This window comes from Oncorhynchus mykiss, chromosome 29 (assembly GCF_057628025.1).
Source record: "Oncorhynchus mykiss isolate SJ-2025 chromosome 29, ASM5762802v1, whole genome shotgun sequence".
Lineage (NCBI taxonomy): Eukaryota > Metazoa > Chordata > Actinopteri > Salmoniformes > Salmonidae > Oncorhynchus > Oncorhynchus mykiss.
In genome coordinates, this window is record NC_143050.1 from 977,501 (window position 1) to 998,265 (window position 20,765).

The 20,765-nt window shown below is 45.4% G+C and overlaps 1 protein-coding gene across 3 annotated transcripts in view; it reads right to left on the reverse strand.

Moving 5' to 3' along the window:
- The window catches only part of polq (polymerase (DNA directed), theta), a 75,869-nt gene that overhangs the window by 16,030 nt on the left and 39,074 nt on the right, over window positions 1-20,765 (reverse strand). For all 3 annotated transcript variants that reach the window (XM_090226296.1, XM_090226293.1, XM_090226295.1), the window contains exons 19-27: window positions 16,795-18,832; window positions 12,367-12,471; window positions 9,795-9,997; window positions 9,304-9,499; window positions 8,414-8,607; window positions 6,393-6,521; window positions 6,136-6,310; window positions 5,702-5,813; window positions 1,495-1,592 (exon numbers count right to left, since the gene is read on the reverse strand). In XM_090226296.1, coding sequence (XP_090082422.1) covers window positions 1,495-1,592; window positions 5,702-5,813; window positions 6,136-6,310; window positions 6,393-6,521; window positions 8,414-8,607; window positions 9,304-9,499; window positions 9,795-9,997; window positions 12,367-12,471; window positions 16,795-18,832 — 3,250 coding nt within the window. The remainder of the gene's footprint in view (window positions 1-1,494; window positions 1,593-5,701; window positions 5,814-6,135; window positions 6,311-6,392; window positions 6,522-8,413; window positions 8,608-9,303; window positions 9,500-9,794; window positions 9,998-12,366; window positions 12,472-16,794; window positions 18,833-20,765) is intronic.

Below are 20,765 nucleotides of genomic sequence, written 5' to 3' on the forward strand. Positions count from 1 at the left end.
TGGAACTTTTGTGAGTGTCATGTTGACTGTTCATATTTTTCTACTTCTGTATATTATCTAGTTATTATTGTTGTTATTGTTATTATTGTTATTATTGTTGTTATTGTTATTATTGTTGTTATTGTTATTATTGTTGTTATTGTTATTATTGTTATTATTGTTATTATTGTTGTTATTGTTATTATTGTTGTTATTGTTATTATTGTTATTATTGTTGTTATTGTTATTATTGTTATTATTGTTATTATTGTTATTATTGTTGTTATTGTTGTTATTATTCTATATTATTGCTTTGGCAATGTAAACATATGTTTCCCCTGACAATAAAGGCTTTTACATGTTAAATTGAATTGAGGGAGGGGGGGGGGAATTAGGAATAACATAAAGGTCCTATGTGGCTCAGTCGGTAGAGCTTACACATCAAGGGTTGTGGGTTCAACTCCCGCTGGGGTTAAAATGTATACACGCATGACTGTCAATCGCTTTGGATAAAAGCATCTGACACACACAGGTAGGGTTGGATAGTGGGCCCTCTTGGCCCAAAGACTATTTTACCATTGAGGCCTTTTCACCATTTTGAAGTAGTCAACTGGATCACAGAAATATTGCAGCTATTCAATACAATACAACTTCAGGAATGACAGGGTGCTTCAAATAGGACGGGCGGACAGGCAGGCAGGCGGGCGGGCGGGCGGGCGGGCGGGCGGGCGGGCGGGCGGGCAAGCAGGTACCATTAGTATCAACTCTCTGTGGCCTGTCTGACATGGTACCATTAGTATAGACACTCTGTGGCCTGTCTGACATGGTACCATTAGTATAGACTCTCTGTGGCCTGGCAGTAAGCGGTCTGACATGGTACCATTAGTATAGACTCTCTGTGGCCTGTCTGACATGGTACCATTAGTATAGACTCTCTGTGGCCTGGCAGTAAGGGGTACCATTAGTATAGACTCTCTGTGGCCTGTCTGACATGGTACCATTAGTATAGACTCTCTGTGGCCTGTCTGGCATGGTACCATTAGTATAGACTCGCTGTGGCCTGCCTGACATGGTACCATTAGTATAGACTCTCTGTGGCCTGCCTGACATGGTACCATTAGTATAGACTCTCTGTGGCCTGGCAGTAAGGGGTACCATTAGTATAGACTCTCTGTGGCCTGTCTGACATGGTACCATTAGTATAGACTCTCTGTGGCCTGCCTGACATGGTAGGTGGAGGAGTTACCTGTGAAAGGTGTTAGGTGGAGGAGGTACCTGTGAAAGGTGTTAGGTGGAGGAGTTACCTGTGAAAGGTGTTAGGTGGAGGAGGTACCTGTGAAAGGTGTTAGGTGGAGGACGTACCTGTGAAAGGTGTTAGGTGGAGGAGTTACCTGTGAAAGGTGTTAGGTGGAGGAGTTACCTGTGAAAGGTGTTAGGTAGTTAGGTAGAGGCGTTACCTGTGAAAGGTGTTAGGTAGAGGAGTTACCTGTGAAAGGTGTTAGGTGGAGGAGTTACCTGTGAAAGGTACAAAGGCGTGTCTCATGCTGACGGAGAAGGCCACGGCCCCTTCAGGAGGAGGAGCTGGAGGTCTGATCAGCCTGGAACGGCCCCGACTGAGAAGGAAGAACACATGAGCTTATTCTGCAGATTGTTTTTAAGCACCCAGGCCTACAGTCGGGATATGAGCAGTTCGGCAAATACCAAACAGCTGATTGTTGAGCTGCGGCTGTTAGTGAGCATACAAATACAATTGTGGGTAAACAGTTTGGCTATGCCTACTGAAAAGAGGAGAATCTCATCTGTCCTTAGCTACCAAAGTAATTTCTCAACTCCCAAAATTTTGCAAACAGCACCATTTTAGCCTACAGCTGGAGTATCTTGTATTGAGCCTGAATGGACATATCATTGGGTGAGTCAGTGAATGGACATACAGTGCCTTGCGAAAGTATTCGGCCCCCTTGAACTTTGCGACCTTTTGCCACATTTCAGGCTTCAGACATAAAGATATAAAACTGTATTTTCTTGTGAAGAATCAACAACAAGTGGGACACAATCATGAAGTGGAACGACATTTATTGGATATTTCAAACTTTTTTAACAAATCAAAAACTGAAAAATTGGGCGTGCAAAATAATTCAGCCCCCTTAAGTTAATACTTTGTAGCGCCACCTTTTGCTGCGATTACAGCTGTAAGTCGCTTGGGGTATGTCTCTATCAGTTTTGCACATCGAGAGACTGACATTTTTTCCCATTCCTCCTTGCAAAACAGCTCGAGCTCAGTGAGGTTGGATGGAGAGCATTTGTGAACAGCAGTTTTCAGTTCTTTCCACAGATTCTCGATTGGATTCAGGTCTGGACTTTGACTTGGCCATTCTAACACCTGGATATGTTTATTTTTGAACCATTCCATTGTAGATTTTGCTTTATGTTTTGGATCATTGTCTTGTTGGAAGACAAATCTCCGTCCCAGTCTCAGGTCTTTTGCAGACTCCATTAGGTTCTTCCAGAATGGTCCTGTATTTGGCTCCATCCATCTTCCCATCAATTTTAACCATCTTCCCTGTCCCTGCTGAAGAAAAGCAGGCCCAAACCATGATGCTGCCACCACCATGTTTGACAGCGGGGATGGTGTGTTCAGCTGTGTTGCTTTTACGCCAAACATAACGTTTTGCATTGTTGCCAAAAAGTTACATTTTGGTTTCATCTGACCAGAGCACCTTCTTCCACATGTTTGGTGTGTCTCCCAGGTGGCTTGTGGCAAACTTTAAACGACACTTTTTATGGATATCTTTAAGAAATGGCTTTCTTCTTGCCACTCTTCCATAAAGGCCAGATTTGTGCAATATATGACTGATTGTTGTCCTATGGACAGAGTCTCCCACCTCAGCTGTAGATCTCTGCAGTTCATCCAGAGTGATCATGGGCCTCTTGGCTGCATCTCTGATCAGTCTCCTTGTATGAGCTGAAAGTTTAGAGGGACGGCCAGGTCTTGGTAGATTTGCAGTGGTCTGATACTCCTTCCATTTCAATATTATCGCTTGCACAGTGCTCCTTGGGATGTTTAAAGCTTGGGAAATCTTTTTGTATCCAAATCCGGCTTTAAACTTCTTCACAACAGTATCTCGGACCTGCCTGGTGTGTTCCTTGTTCTTCATGATGCTCTCTGCGCTTTTAACGGACCTCTGAGACTATCACAGTGCAGGTGCATTTATACGGAGACTTGATTACACACAGGTGGATTGTATTTATCATCATTAGTCATTTAGGTCAACATTGGATCATTCAGAGATCCTCACTGAACTTCTGGAGAGAAATTGCTGCACTGAAAGTAAAGGGGCTTAATAATTTTGCACGCCCAATTTTTCAGTTTTTGATTTGTTAAAAAAGTTTGAAATATCCAATAAATGTCGTTCCACTTCATGATTGTGTCCCACTTGTTGTTGATTCTTCACAAAAAAATACAGTTTTATATCTTTATGTTTGAAGCCTGAAATGTGGCAAAAGGTCGCAAAGTTCAAGGGGGCCGAATACTTTCGCAAGGCACTGTATCATTGGGTGAGTCAGTGAGTGGACATATCATTGGGTGAGTCAGTGGGTAGACATATCATTGGGTGAGTCAGTGGGTAGACATATCATTGGGTGAGTCAGTGAGTGGACATATCATTGGGTGAGTCAGTGAGTGGACATATCATTGGGTGAGTCAGTGAGTGGACATATCATTGGGTGAGTCAGTGGGTAGACATATCATTGGGTGAGTCAGTGAGTGGACATATCATTGGGTGAGTCAGTGAGTGGACATATCATTGGGTGAGTCAGTGGGTAGACATATCATTGGGTGAGTCAGTGGGTAGACATATCATTGGGTGAGTCAGTGAGTGGACATGTCATTGGGTGAGTCAGTGAGTGGACATATCATTGGGTGAGTCAGTGAGTGGACATTTCATTGGGTGAGTCAGTGAGTGGACACCCAAAAGTACTCGTTACATTTTGAATGCTTAGGTCAGGAAAATGGGCCAATTTGCGCACTTGGTCGTCCCTACTGCCTCTGATCTGGAGGACTCATTAAACAGAAATGCAGCGTTTGTAAATTATGTCTGAGTGTTAGAGTGTTCCCCTGGCTATCTGTAATGATGTCTGAGTGGTGTCGTGTTCCCCTGGCTATCTGTAATGATGTCTGAGTGGTGTCGTGTTCCCCTGGCTATCTGTAATGATGTCTGAGTGGTGTCGTGTTCCCCTGGCTATCTGTAATGATGTCTGAGTGGTGTCGTGTTCCCCTGGCTATCTGTAATGATGTCTGAGTGTTGGAGTGTTCCCCTCAAATCAAATCAAATGTATTTATATAGCCCTTCGTACATCAGCTGATATCTCAAAGTGCTGTCTGAGTGTTGGAGTGTTCCCCTGGCTATCTGTAATGATATCTGAGTGTTGGAGTGTTCCCCTGGCTATCTGTAATGATGTCTGAGTGATGGAGTGTTCCCCTGGCTACCTGTAATGATGTCTGAGTGTTGGAGTGTTCCCCTGGCTATCTGTAATGATGTCTGAGTGATGGAGTGTTCCCCTGGCTATCTGTAATGATGTCTGAGTGTTGGAGTGTTCCCCTGGCTATCTGTAATGATGTCTGAGTGATGGAGTGTTCCCCTGGCTACCTGTAATGATGTCTGAGTGTTGGAGTGTTCCCCTGGCTATCTGTAATGATGTCTGAGTGATGGAGTGTTCCCCTGGCTATCTGTAATGATGTCTGAGTGATGGAGTGTTCCCCTGGCTATCTGTAATGATGTCTGAGTGTTGGAGTGTTCCCCTGGCTATCTGTAATGATGTCTGAGTGATGGAGTGTTCCCCTGGCTATCTGTAAATTATGTCTGAGTGTTGGAGTGTTCCCCTGGCTATCTGTAATGATGTCTGAGTGATGGAGTGTTCCCCTGGCTATCTGTAATGATGTCTGAGTGATGGAGTGTTCCCCTGGCTACCTGTAATGATGTCTGAGTGTTGGAGTGCCCCTGGCTATCTGTAATGATGTCTGAGTGTTGGAGTGTTCCCCTGGCTATCTGTAATGATGTCTGAGTGACGGAGTGTTCCCCTGGCTATCTGTAATGATGTCTGAGTGTTGGAGTGTTCCCCTGGCTATCTGTAATGATGTCTGAGTGATGGAGTGTTCCCCTGGCTACCTGTAATGATGTCTGAGTGATGGAGTGTTCCCCTGGCTATCTGTATATTTTAAAACAAGAAAATGGTGCCATCTGCTTTGCTTAATATAAGGAATTTGAAATGATTTATACTTTTACTTTTGATACTTAAGTAGATTTAGAACCAAATACTTTCAGACTTTTACTCAAGTAGTATTTTACTTGAGTAACTTTCTATTAAGGAATCTTTACTTTTACTACAGTATGACTATTGGGTACTTTTCCCACCACTGGTTATTCCCACCCAGTCCGGCGGCCATCTTGTCAAGGTTAGGATTAGTAGTTATAGATAGTTATTCCCACCCAGTCCGGCATCCATCTTGTCAAGGTTAGGGTTAGTAGTTATAGATAGTTATTCCCACCCAGTCCGGCGGCCATCTTGTCAAGGTTAGGGTTAGTAGTTATAGATAGTTATTCCCACCCAGTCCGGCGGCCATCTTGTCAAGGTTAGGGTTAGTAGTTATAGATAGTTATTCCCACCCAGTCCGGCATCCATCTTGTCAAGGTTAGGGTTAGTAGTTATAAATAGTTATTCCAACCCTGTCCGGCGTCCATCTTGTGAGGGCGGGCTCTCCTCCACCACAGAGGCCATCTGGATCTCAAAGTCCTTCGGAACGTTCTGGATGTTTGGCTCTGTGAAGCTCACTCTGCCTGTGCACAGACACGCAGACAGACACGCAGACAGACATGCAGACAGACACGCAGACAGACAAGAATCTATCACAACATACACAAGCAGACTGATGTAGACACACACTGATCATTTATACATTACATTGTAGTCATCCATCAGTACATTCAGTACACCTGTAGCAGTGTGTGTGTTACCTGTAGCAGTGTGTGTTACCTGTAGCAGTGTGTGTGTTACCTGTAGCAGTGTGTGTGTTACCTGTAGCAGTGTGTGTGTTACCTGTAGCAGTGTGTGTGTTACCTGTAGCAGTGTGTGTGTTACCTGTAGCAGTGTGTGTGTTACCTGTAGCAGTATGTGTCTGGGAGACAGGATGTATTCTATCCATAACCAGCAGGGGGTGATGTCGTTTCTCTCTCTGCAGGGGAAACACCACCGTTGTCAAGGCGTTGGTGATCCTCCTCCACTCCAGAATCACCCCCGGCAACGGGTGGAGGGAACTGAGCTTCTCCAGGATGTCCTGATGATGTCACCTTTTATTCACATATGATGTCACAGAGCAGGACCAATAACTTCACTGTGTGTGTGTGTGTGTGTGTTACCTTGGTGGTACTGAACGGTTTCCCCAACCCGGCGCGTCCTGTTCCTCTCCTGCTGTACCCCAGGGTCTTCTTACCCCTCCCCCCGCTCAAATCACAGCTGGGAGGCAGGCGCAGCTCACGGAACAACACCTGACACACACACACAGACACCCACACACACAAACACACAGACACCCACACACACAGACAGACACCCACACACACAGAGACAGACACCCACACACACAGACAGACACCCACACACACAGAGACAGACACCCACACACAGACAGACACCCACACACACAGAGACAGACAGACACCCACACACAGACAGACACCCACACACACAGAGACAGACAGACACCCACACACAGACAGACACCCACACACACAGAGACAGACAGACACCCACACACAGACAGACACACCCACACACACACAGACACACCCACACAGAGACGCACGTCAACAACAGAGTAGGAGGAACAGACATGATGATGCAGAACCTTAGAACAATACTTCTCTCCCCTTGAGATGTTGTGGTAACCTTGGTGATACCCTGAACACCTAGTCAAGACCGTAGTGATACCCTGAACACCTAGTCAAAACCATGGCGATACCCTGAACACCTAGTCAAGACCATGATGATACCCTGAACACCTAGTCAAGACCATGATGATACCCTGAACACCTAGTCAAGACCATGATGATACCCTGAACACCTAGTCAAGACCATGATGATACCCTGAACACCTAGTCAAGACCATGATGATACCCTGAACACCTAGTCAAGACCGTAGTGATACCCTGAACACCTAGTCAAGACCATGGTGATACCCTGAACACCTAGTCAAGACCATGATGATACCCTGAACACCTAGTCAAGACCATGATGATACCCTGAACACCTAGTCAAAACCATGGCGATACCCTGAACACCTAGTCAAGACCATGATGATACCCTGAACACCTAGTCAAGACCGTAGTGATACCCTGAACACCTAGTCAAGACCTTGGCGATACCCTGAACACCTAGTCAAGACCATGATGATACCCTGAACACCTAGTCAAGACCATGATGATACCCTGAACACCTAGTCAAGACCATGATGATACCCTGAACACCTAGTCAAGACCGTAGTGATACCCTGAACACCTAGTCAAGACCATGATGATACCCTGAACACCTAGTCAAGACCATGATGATACCCTGAACACCTAGTCAAGACCGTAGTGATACCCTGAACACCTAGTCAAGACCATGGTGATACCCTGAACACCTAGTCAAGACCATGGTGATACCCTGAACACCTAGTCAAGACCATGATGATACCCTGAACACCTAGTCAAGACCATGATGATACCCTGAACACCTAGTCAAAACCATGGCGATACCCTGAACACCTAGTCAAGACCATGATGATACCCTGAACACCTAGTCAAGACCGTAGTGATACCCTGAACACCTAGTCAAGACCGTAGTGATACCCTGAACACCTAGTCAAGACCATGGTGATACCCTGAACACCTAGTCAAGACCATGGTGATACCCTGAACACCTAGTCAAGACCATGATGATACCCTGAACACCTAGTGTAGACCTTGGCGATACCCTGAACACCTAGTCAAGACCTTGGTGATACCCTGAACACCTAGTCAAGACCATGATGATACCCTGAACACCTAGTCAAGACCATGATGATACCCTGAACACCTAGTCAAGACCATGATGATACCCTGAACACCTAGTCAAGACCATGATGATACCCTGAACACCTAGTCAAGACCATGATGATACCCTGAACACCTAGTGTAGACCTTGGCGATACCCTGAACACCTAGTCAAGACCATGTACCCTGAAACCCTAGTCAAGACCATGATGATACCCTGAACACCTAGTCAAGACCATGATGATACCCTGAACACCTAGTGTAGACCATGATGATAGTCATAACAAATATACAACAAATATATGGAATGTCTGGTGGTCCGGAGGTGATTTTGGGGAAGCCCTAGAACCCCCACTCCCACTCCCTACCTGTGCCACATCCTCGGTGCTAGTCAGAGAGAAGTTGTGTCCAGCAAGGCTGTAGGCCTGTGTCTCCAGAGCTGACAGCTTGGCCTGCATCACGTGTTTCTGCCTGTCACATTCCTCCCAGCTGAAGCCAATCCCATTCAGCTCTAACAGCGCCAGGCACACCTGGGAACGCATCTCCACACTGCGGAACACATCTACATACACACAGATGACAGACACCCCAGAGAGAGAGAGAGAGACAGACAGACAGACAGACAGACAGACAGACAGACAGACAGACAGGGAGAGAGAGAGAGAGAGAGAGAAAGAGAGGAGACAGAGAGAGAGAGAGACAGAGAGAGAGACAGAGAGAGAGACAGAGAGAGAGAGAGAGAGAGAGAGAGAGAGAGAGAGAAAGAGAGAGGAGACAGAGCGAGCGAGCGAGAGAGAGAGAGAGAGAGAGAGAGAGAGAGGAGACAGAGAGAAAGAGAGAGAGAGGAGACAGAGAGAGACAGAGAGAGACAGAGAGAGACAGAGAGAGAGACAGAGAGAGAGAGAGAGAGAGAGAGAGAGAGAGGCGACAGAGAGAGAGAGAGAGAGAGAGAGAGAGAGAGAGAGAGACAGAGAGAGAGACAGAGAGAGAGAGAGAGAGACAGAGAGAGAGAGACAGAGAGAGAGAGACAGAGAGAGAGAGAGAGGAGACAGAGAGCGAGAGAGGGAGAGAGAGAGAGAGAGAGAGGAGACAGAGAGAGAGACAGAGAGAGGGAGAGAGAGAGAGAGAGCGAGAGCGAGAGCGAGAGAGACAGCCAGAGAGAGAGGAGACAGAGAGGAGACAGAGGTACAGAACAGAAACAGAATTATCAAAAACTGAGACATAAGGTAGAAGTCCGGCTGTCAGATGTGTTCCTTACCTATCAGTCCATCTTTCTCCATCAGGGTAGTGAGGTGACCCATGGTGCTGTGTATTAGCACGCTGTCTATGGCTGCTCGTAGGCGAGGGGAGTGTGTGCGTCCATCCAGCAGCGGTAGTTCTGAGGGACAGTAGCAGGTGACCATGTTGGTTAGAGTTCTCTCCTCACTACCCGGGTCCAACAGCCAAGACGCCACCTAAACTCACACAGACACACACACACACATAGACACCCACAGATAGACACACACACACACACAGACGGACACACACAGATAGACAGACACACACACAGATAGACACACACACACACAGATAGACACACACACACACACACACAGATAGACACACACACACACAGATAGACACACACACACACAGATAGACACACACACACACAGATAGACACACAAACAGAGATAGACACACACAGTTAGATAAAACTCCACCTACACAGCTTGTATATAAATGTCTGTGTGTGTGTATCTGTACCTTCATGTCTTCATAGGGTCCTTCCAAGGAGATACCATAGCTCAGCACCAGTGTCTTGTATACCTGGATGATGTCATAAGTCATGACCACACCCCCTGCCCCGTCGGCCAATGACTTACTCAGACAGGCTCTCATCTGCTCCACCCTCTCTCCAACTGGCAAATCAGCAGCCAGCGGGGGCGGGGCCAGACTGGAGCACATCTCTGTGGGACAGTAATTCCATGTTCATGACATGGCTTCAACTACCTCACATAGTTCCAACTTTTAAATTTTTTAAAATTATTTAACTAGGCAAGTCAGTTAAGAACAAATTCTTATTTTCAATGACGGCCTGGGAACAGTTCAGGGGCAGATTGACAGATTTGTACCTTGTCAGCTCTGGGATTTGAACTTCCGGATACTAGTCCAACACTCTAACCACTAGGCTACGATGCCGCCCAACTACCTCAGATGGCTTCAACTACCTCAGATGGTTTCAACTACCTCAGATGGCTTCAACTACCTCAGAACGCTTCAACTACCTCAGATGGCTTCAACTACCTCAGATGGCTTCAACTACCTCAGATGGCTTCAACTACCTCAGATGGCTTCAACTACCTCAGATGGCTTCAACTACCTCAGATGGCTTCAACTACCTCAGAACGCATCAACTACCTCAGATGGCTTCAACTACCTCAGATGGCTTCAACTACCTCAGATGGCTTCAACTACCTCAGATGGCTTCAACTACCTCAGATGGCTTCAACTACCTCAGATGGCTTCAACTACCTCAGATGGCTTCAACGACCTCAGATGGCTTCAACTACCTCAGATGGCTTCAACTACCTCAGATGGCTTCAACTACCTCAGATGGCTTCAACTACCTCAGATGACCAGATGGCTTCAACTACCTCAGATGGCTTCAACTACCTCAGATGGCTTCAACTACCTCAGATGGCTTCAACTACCTCAGAACGCTTCAACTACCTCAGAACGCATCAACTACCTCAGATGGCTTCAACTACCTCAGATGGCTTCAACTACCTCAGATGGCTTCAACTACCTCAGATGGCTTCAACTACCTCAGATGGCTTCAACTACCTCAGATGGCTTCAACGACCTCAGATGGCTTCAACTACCTCAGATGGCTTCAACTACCTCAGATGGCTTCAACTACCTCAGATGACCAGATGGCTTCAACTACCTCAGATGGCTTCAACTACCTCAGAACGCTTCAACTACCTCAGAACGCTTCAACTACCTCAGAACGCTTCAACTACCTCAGAACGCATCAACTACCTCAGATGGCTTCAACTACCTCAGATGGCTTCAACTACCTCAGATGGCTTCAACGACCTCAGATGGCTTCAACTACCTCAGAATGCTTCAACTACCTCAGATGGCTTCAACTACCTCAGATGACCAGATGGCTTCAACTACCTCAGATGGCTTCAACTACCTCAGAATGCTTCAACTACCTCAGATGGCTTCAACTACCTCAGATGACCAGATGGCTTCAACTACCTCAGATGGCTTCAACTACCTCAGAACGCTTCAACTACCTCAGAACGCTTCAACTACCTCAGATGGCTTCAACTACCTCAGATGACCAGATGGCTTCAACTACCTCAGATGGCTTCAACTACCTCAGATGGCTTCAACTACCTCAGATGGCTTCAACTACCTCAGATGGCTTCAACTACCTCAGATGGTTTCCACTACCTCAGATGGCTTCAACTACCTCAGATGGCTTCAACTACCTCAGATGGCTTCAACGACCTCAGATGGCTTCAACTACCTCAGATGGTTTCCACTACCTCAGAACGCCAGTACAGCTATCCCAAAGAAACAATACAGTACAAAATCCACATAAATAGATTGTTGTATTTAACTGCTGGAATGTTCCAGTCAGTCAGTCAGTGAGTGAGTGAGTGAGAGTGAGGACCGTTCCTATGAGAGAGAGAGAGAGAGAGAGAGAGAGAGAGAGAGAGAGAGAGAGAGAGAGAGAGAGGACCGTTCCTATGAGAGAGAGAGAGAGACAGAACCATTCCTATGAGAGAGAGAGAGAGAGAGAGAGAGACAGAACCATTCCTATGAGAGAGAGAGAGAGAGAGAGGGCCGTTCCTATGAGAGAGAGAGAGAGAGAGACAGAACCATTCCTATGAGAGAGAGAGAGAGAGAGAGAGAGACAGAACCATTCCTATGAGAGAGAGAGAGAGAGAGAGAGAGAGAGAGGACCGTTCCTATGAGAGAGAGAGAGAGAGAGACAGAACCATTCCTATGAGAGAGAGAGAGAGAGAGAGAGAGACAGAACCATTCCTATGAGAGAGAGAGAGAGAGAGAGAGAGAGACAGAACCATTCCTATGAGAGAGAGAGAGACAGGAACGTTCCTATGTGTTAGTGAGTGGTTGTACTTCTGTCCTGTAGTAGTGAAATGTTGTGTGTGTGTGTACCGGTACTCTGCTGCTGCAGTAGTAGTAGTAGTAGTAGTAGTAGTAGTAGTAGTAGTAGTAGTAGCAGTAGCAGTAGTAGTAGTAGTAGTAGCAGTAGCAGTAGTAGTAGTAGTAGTAGTAGTAGTATGCGTGTGTGTACCGGTACTCTGCTGCTGTAGTAGTGATATGTAGTAACAGTCTGTTCCTCCCCAGCAGACAGCCAGTCCTGTTAACACCACACTTCCTGAGGAACACCGGGGAAGACCTACCCACATCATAGAAACATGAATAACACTCAATAAGCTTATGTAGTCAGGTGTGTGTGTGTTACATGCACACCAACATCCTGTTACAGGTTTACATGCACACCAACATCCTGTTACAGCTTTACATGCACACCAACATCCTGTTATAGGTTTACATGCACACCAACATCCTGTTATAGGTTTACATGCACACCAACATCCTGTTATAGCTTTACATGCACACCAACATCCTGTTATAGCTTTACATGCACACCAACATCCTGTTATAGCTTTACATGCACACCAACATCCTGTTATAGCTTTACATGCACACCAACATCCTGTTATAGGTTTACATGCACACCAACATCCTGTTATAGCTTTACATGCACACCAACATCCTGTTATAGCTTTACATGCACACCAACATCCTGTTATAGGTTTACATGCACACCAACATCCTGTTATAGCTTTACATGCACACCAACATCCTGTTATAGGTTTACATGCACACCAACATCCTGTTATAGCTTTACATGCACACCAACATCCTGTTATAGCTTTACATGCACACCAACATCCTGTTATAGCTTTACATGCACACCAACATCCTGTTATAGCTTTACATGCACACCAACATCCTGTTATATCTTTACATGCACACCAACATCCTGTTATAGCTTTACATGCACACCAACATCCTGTTATAGCTTTACATGCACACCAACATCCTGTTATAGCTTTACATGCACACCAACATCCTGTTATAGGTTTACATGCACACCAACATCCTGTTATAGCTTTACATGCACACCAACATCCTGTTATATCTTTACATGCACACCAACATCCTGTTATAGCTTTACATGCACACCAACATCCTGTTATAGCTTTACATGCACACCAACATCCTGTTATAGCTTTACATGCACACCAACATCCTGTTATAGGTTTACATGCACACCAACATCCTGTTATAGCTTTACATGCACACCAACATCCTGTTATAGCTTTACATGCACACCAACATCCTGTTATAGGAGAAAATAGCTCCAAAACAGTGGAAAGATTGGTCCTGTGCAAAATGTCATCAGTTTGACCGGTTTTAAGGAAATGAAAAGCTGAGAAAATGATGAAACACGTTTCTGATAAGACTTCAGTTCGTTTTGCGTGCATATTATTCCTCATCAATCTACACACAATACCCCATAATGACATCACAATACCCCATAATGACATCACAATACCCCATAATGACATCACAATACCCCATAATGACATCACAATACCCCATAATGACATCACAATACCCCATAATGACATCACAATACCCCATAATGACATCACAATACCTCCATAATGACATCACAATACCCCATAATGACATCACAATACCCCATAATGACAAAGCGTAAAACAGGTTTTTTGAATTTTTTGTAAATGTATCAAATAAAAAGAACCCGATGGTCACTCTGACAGAGCTCCAGCGTTCCTCTGTGGAGATGGGAGAACCTTCCAGAAGGACAACCATCTCTGCAGCACTCCACCAATCAGGCCTTTATGGTAGAGTGGCCAGACGGAAGCCACTCCTCAGTAAAAGACATGACAGCCCGCTTGGAGTTTGGCAAAAGGCTTCTAAAGACTCAGAAAATGAGAAACAAGATTCTCTGGTCTGATGAAACCAAGATTGAACTCTTTGGCCTGACTTCCAAGTGACTGCCACATTTTTTGCTTTTTCATTATGGGGTATTATGTGTAGATTTATGAGGGGGAAAACGGTTTAATCAATTTTAGAATAAGGCTGCAACCTACCTAAATGTGGTAGAAGTGAAGGGGTCTGAATACTTTAGGAAGGCCCTGTATATGCCGCAACATGTATGAGGTTATAGAGCTACAGTCAGTGTCATTAGTCAGTGTCCCTGTTTTAGTTACTATTCCATTAGTCAGTGTCCCCGTTTTAGTTACTATTCCATTACAGTCAGTGTCCCTGTTTTAGTTACTATTCCATTAGTCAGTGTCCCTGTTTTAGTTACTATTCCATTAGTCAGTGTCCCCGTTTTAGTTACTATTCCATTACAGTCAGTGTCCCTGTTTTAGTTACTATTCCATTACAGTGTCCCTGTTTTAGTTACTATTCCATTAGTCAGTGTCCCCATTTTAGTTACTATTCCATTACAGTGTCCCCGTTTTAGTTACTATTCCATTACAGTGTCCCTGTTTTAGTTACTTTTCCATTAGTCAGTGTCCCTGTTTTAGTTACTATTCCATTACAGTGTCCCTGTTTTAGTTACTATTCCACTTAACTCATATGAACTTCCATGAGGAATATTCTGCTTATTCATGGGTACAGGCATACTTGTCAGCTGGATATCAAAGCTGCATGTAAACAGCTTGTCCCAAAAAAGACCTGAAGCTGGCTATGAGCTTCTATCCGGAATACTGTGTGCATGTAAACGTGGTCACTGACAGGAGTTAAGAAATAAATAGTACAAAGCTGAGATTCTCCTCTTTTCAATAGAATGGAAAGCTGAGATTCTCCTCTTTTCAATAGAATGGAAAGCTGGGATCCTCCTCTTTCAATAGAGGCCATTAAAGCTTTGTTTTTTCCACGGGGGCATTTAGAATTGTTGGCAATGACTGGGCTTATCAGAACACGTTTCTCTCCAAGCATCAACTAGCTGTAGGAAGAGTTCATCACCAGCTGTAGGAAGAGTTCATCACCAGCTGTAGGAAGAGTCAATCAACCAGCTGTAGGAAGAGTTCATCACCAGCTGTAGGAAGAGTCAATCAACCAGCTGTAGGAAGAGTTCATCACCAGCTGTAGGAAGAGTCAATCAACCAGCTGTAGGAAGAGTCAATCAACCAGCTGTAGGAAGAGTTCATCAACCAGCTGTAGGAAGAGTTCATCAACCAGCTGTAGGAAGAGTCAATCAACCAGCTGTAGGAAGAGTCAATCAACCAGCTGTAGGAAGAGTTCATCAACCAGCTGTAGGAAGAGTTCATCAACCAGCTGTAGGAAGAGTTCATCAACCAGCTGTAGGAAGAGTTCATCACCAGCTGTAGGAAGAGTCAATCAACCAGCTGTAGGAAGAGTTCATCAACCAGCTGTAGGAAGAGTTCATCAACCAGCTGTAGGAAGAGTTCATCACCAGCTGTAGGAAGAGTCCATCACCAGCTGTTGGAGTTGCGTGCTCTCACTGATATCCCGCCAAACTAGGCTATTTGTGTGTAATAAATAAACAACCATAAACAAACAACAAAATGCTCATCCAGAGGCGGCACTCCTAGTGGCCGGGGACTTTAATGCAGGCAAACTTAAATCCGAAACATGTGCAACCATAGAAGAAAAAAACAAACTCTAGAGACATTCAAAGCTCTCCCCCGCCCTTCATTTGGCAAATCTGACCAGAATTCTATCCTCTTGATTCCTGCTTACAAGCAAAAACTAAAGCAGGAAGTACCAGTGACTCGCTCAATACGGAGGTGGTCAGACGACGCGGATGCTACGCTGCAGGACTGTTTTGCTAGCACAGACTGGAATATGTTCCGGGATTCATCCAATGGCATTGAGGAGTATACCACCTCAGTCACCGGCTTCATCAATAAGTGTATTGACGACGTCGTCCCCACAGTGACCATACGTACATTTCCCAAACAGAAGCCATGGATTACAGGCAACATCCGCACCAGGCTTAAGGCTAGAGCTGCCTCTTTCAAGGAGCGGGACAGTAATCCGGAATCTTATAAGAAATCCTGCTACTCCTCAGACAGGAAAAGCTTCAATACAGGACTAAGACTGAATCCTACTACACCGGCTCTGACGCTCGTCGGAAGTGGCAGGGCTTGAAAACCATTACAGACTTCAAAGGGAAACCCAGCCGCGAGCTGCCCAGTGACGCGAGCCTACCAGACGAGATAAATACCTATGCATCGTCACTTTACAAATGACCTCGACTAAGCTGTATCGCTCATCGTATTTAGCCTTGTTACTGTTATGTACATTTCTTGTGTTACCGTTTGATCAAATAATTACACCTTTTTTTTTTATTTTTTACTTTAGTTTATTTAGTAAATATTTTCTTAACTCTATTTCTTGAACTACATTGTTGGTTTAAGGGCTTGTAAGCATTTCACTGTATTCTGTTGTATTCGGGGGATGTGACAAATACAGTTTGATTTGATTTGACATAGCGAATGAACAACTTCATAAAGGAATCTGGTTTGCTAGAAATAATATTCTCCATAATCACTGGGGCACATTGGACGCATTACAGCCACTCAATAGGGCCTCCGCAAGGAAATTGTAGCCCCTGGTGTGAGTGTGTCTGTGCGTGCGTAGTTACCTCTCATCTGCCTCCCTCCAATCCCTCCGTCTCCTCCGTGTTCTATCGTTTGACAGACAGGAACGAGGGAATACCTCTCCTTCCTCCTCCACTCCTCTATAAAGGTGTAGAACAGTGTTCTGTCGCTCGCCACGTCTATGATGGCCAGCCCACCGCTAGGGCTGCTGGGAGAGAGAGATGCATCCTGGGAGAGCTGGAGGGTGAAGCCCTCGTCAGTCAGAGATGAGGGGGAGGAGAGGACAGGAGGAGAGTCTAGCAACGTTTTGGGTTGAGGGGGAGGTTTGGTGTCTGTTTTGGGGGGAGGTTTGGTATCTGTTTTGGGGGGAGGTTTAGTGTCTGTTTTGGGGTGAGGGGGAGGTTTAGGGTCTGTTTGGGGGTGAGGGGGAGGTTTAGGGTCTATTTTGGGGTGAGGGGGAGGTTTAGGGTCTGTTTTGGGGTGAGGGGGAGGTTTAGGGTCTGTTTTGGGGAGAGGGGGAGGTTTGAGGTTTATTTTGGGGGCTGAGTGAGAGTGTGTGTCCGTTTTGGGATCTGGTTTCAGGAACTGGGGACCAACAGAGACTGCTGGTTGATCAGGGAGGCGGGAGGAATGAGCTGATTGGTGGATAGGTCGAGGGGTGGGGGTTGAGGAGATGGTCAGTTTGACAGTTTCTTGAGTTGGGGGGATGAGGTCCCCATGAGCCCCACCTGATCTCCCCTCTTCTCTTTCCCCCAGTTGTCCCCATGTCCCCCCCCATCTCACGTTGTTCTCCCCTCGTCTCTCCCCCTCTTTCTCCCTCAGGGGTTGCCTCGTCTCACCACATCTCACACTGGTCTCTCCTGTCTCTCTGTCCTCCTCAGTACGTACCAGTGCTGTTAGACCAGTCAAACTGTCCTCTGTCTCTCTGTCCTCCTCAGTACGTACCAGTGCTGTTAGATCAGTCAGACCAGTCAAACTGTCCTCTGTCTCTCTGTCCTCCTCAGCACGTCCCAGTGCTGTTAGATCAGTCAGACCAGTCAAACTGTCCTCTGAGTCTTGGTTGTCAACAGCAGTGTGTGAGAGTGTGTGAGCAGGTGGTAGCAGAGGGTGTTGGGAGGGCTGGTCAGACATACTAGGCCAACGATCAAAGATGTCCTGGAGTCCAGGGCTGCAGAGGAGGGAGGGTTCAGACTCTCTCCACTTCTCTCTCTCCTCCTCTCGCTCTCTCTTTCTGTTTTCCTCTCTCCTCTTCTCTCTCTCCTCCTCTCGCTCTCTCCCTCCATTTCTCCGTGATGCAGGTCTTTTAAACAGCCTGCTCTCACACACTGCAACACCTCTCACATCTCTCTCCTTCTCAATCCCTCCATCTCCTCGTTTTTCTCCCCTTTCCTCTCCCACTACATTCCTCATCCCCTCTCTCCTCTTCTCTCCCCGTCTCTCTGACCAGGAAGGTTCCACCTCTTCTCCACCAGTGTTCTGTGTCAGTCTGTCTGTCTGGTTATGGTTGTCTTTGGGTTCATATAACAGACCACTGTGGTTGTGTTGCGGTCGCTCCGTCAAACACTGGTCATGTGTGTTTTTTCCCCGACCGTTATCGTCTGTCTGACCATTGCTGTGGTTGGGTTGAGGTCCTTGTTGCTCTGTTTCCCCATGGTCAGGTTGGGGTCTGTCGGTCTGACCGCAGTCTTGTTCGTGTTGCAATCCCTCCGTGTGTCTCAGCAGGCTCCGCCTCTCCAGGAAGTGCTCTCCAACCAGCAGAGAGTCGCCCCACTCTGATAGGTTGAAGGACGACTCGCCCCATTGGACGGCCTCCTGTTCCTCTGCCTCCTGATTGGCTATGAGCCCGCTGCGTTGCCGCTGCTGGTTGGACAGGAGACTGGTCTCCATGACAACATGCCCCTCCTTCTCCTCCTCTGATTGGTGAGAGTCGTGGCTAAGCCCAGCCAATAAAGAGCTGTCGTACAGGCTGTCGAATAGGAAGCTGCTACTGCCGTTTAGACTGTTCTCATTGGTCCCTGAGGAGCGGTGTGCGCTAGGGGGTGGGAAGGGTCCATCATCGTCATCATTATCGCCTGCCAAGATCTGTGGGAGGAAGAGTACACCACCATCATCCTTACCATCATCATCATTACCACCATCACCACCTTCATCACCACCACCATCATCACCACCACCACCATCATCATCATCACCATTATAAACACCTCCATCATCATAAACACCAGCATCATCATAAACACCAGCATCATCATAAACACCAGCATCTCCATCATAAACACCAGCATCTCCATCATAAACACCAGCATCTCCATCATAAACACCAGCATCTCCATCATAAACACCATCATCATCATAAACACCATCATCATCATAAACACCATCTCCATCATCATAAACACCATCATCATCATTATAAACACCATCATCATCATAAACACCATCTCCATCATAAACACCATCTCCATCATCTCCATCATAAACACCATCTCCATCATAAACACCATCATCATCATAAACACCATCTCCATCATCATAAACACCATCTCCATCATAAACACCATCATCATCATCATAAACACCATCTCCATCATAAACACCATCTCCATCATAAACACCATCATCATCATCATAAACACCATCTCCATCATAAACACCATCTCCATCATAAACACCATCTCCATCATCAACACCATCATCATCATAAACACCATCTCCATCATAAACACCATCTCCATCATCATAAACACCATCTCCATCATAAACTCCATCATAAACACCATCTCCATCATCATAAACACCATCATCATCATTATAAACACCATCTCCATCATAAACACCATCTCCATCATCATAAACACCATCATCATCATTATAAACACCATCTCCATCATAAACACCATCTCCATCATAAACACCATCTCCATCATAAACACCATCTCCATCATAAACACCATCTCCATCATAAACACCATCTCCATCATAAACACCATCTCCATCATAAACACCATCTCCATCATCAACACCATCATCATCATAAACACCATCTCCATCATCTCCATCATAAACACCATCATAAACACCATCTCCATCATAAACTCCATCATAAACACCATCTCCATCATCATAAACACCATCATCATCATTATAAACACCATCTCCATCATCTCCATCATAAACTCCATCATAAACACCATCTCCATCATCATAAACACCATCTCCATCATAAACACCATCATCATCATCAACACCATCATCATCATAAACACCATCTCCATCATCATAAACACCATCTCCATCATCATAAACACCATCTCCATCATAAACATCATCATCATAAACACCATCTCCATCATAAACACCATCTCCATCATCATAAACACCATCTCCATCATAAACACCATCATCATCATAAACACCATCTCCATCATAAACACCATCATCATCATCAACACCATCATCATCATAAACACCATCTCCATCATCATAAACACCATCTCCATCATCATAAACACCATCTCCATCATAAACATCATCATCATAAACACCATCTCCATCATCAACACCATCTCCATCATAAACACCATCTCCATCATCAAACACCATCTCCATCATAAACACCATCATCATCATAAACACCATCTCCATCATAAACACCATCTCCATCATCATAAACACCATCTCCATCATAAACACCATCATCATCATAAACACCATCTCCATCATCATAAACACCATCTCCATCATAAACACCATCATCATCATAAACACCATCTCCATCATAAACACCATCTCCATCATAAACACCATCATCATCATAAACACCATCTCCATCATAAACACCATCATCATCATAAACACCATCTCCATCATAAACATCATCATCATAAACACCATCTCCATTATAAACACCATCATCATCATAAACACCATCATCATCATAAACACCATCTCCATCATAAACACCATCATCATCATAAACACCATCATCATCATAAACACCATCTCCATCATAAAC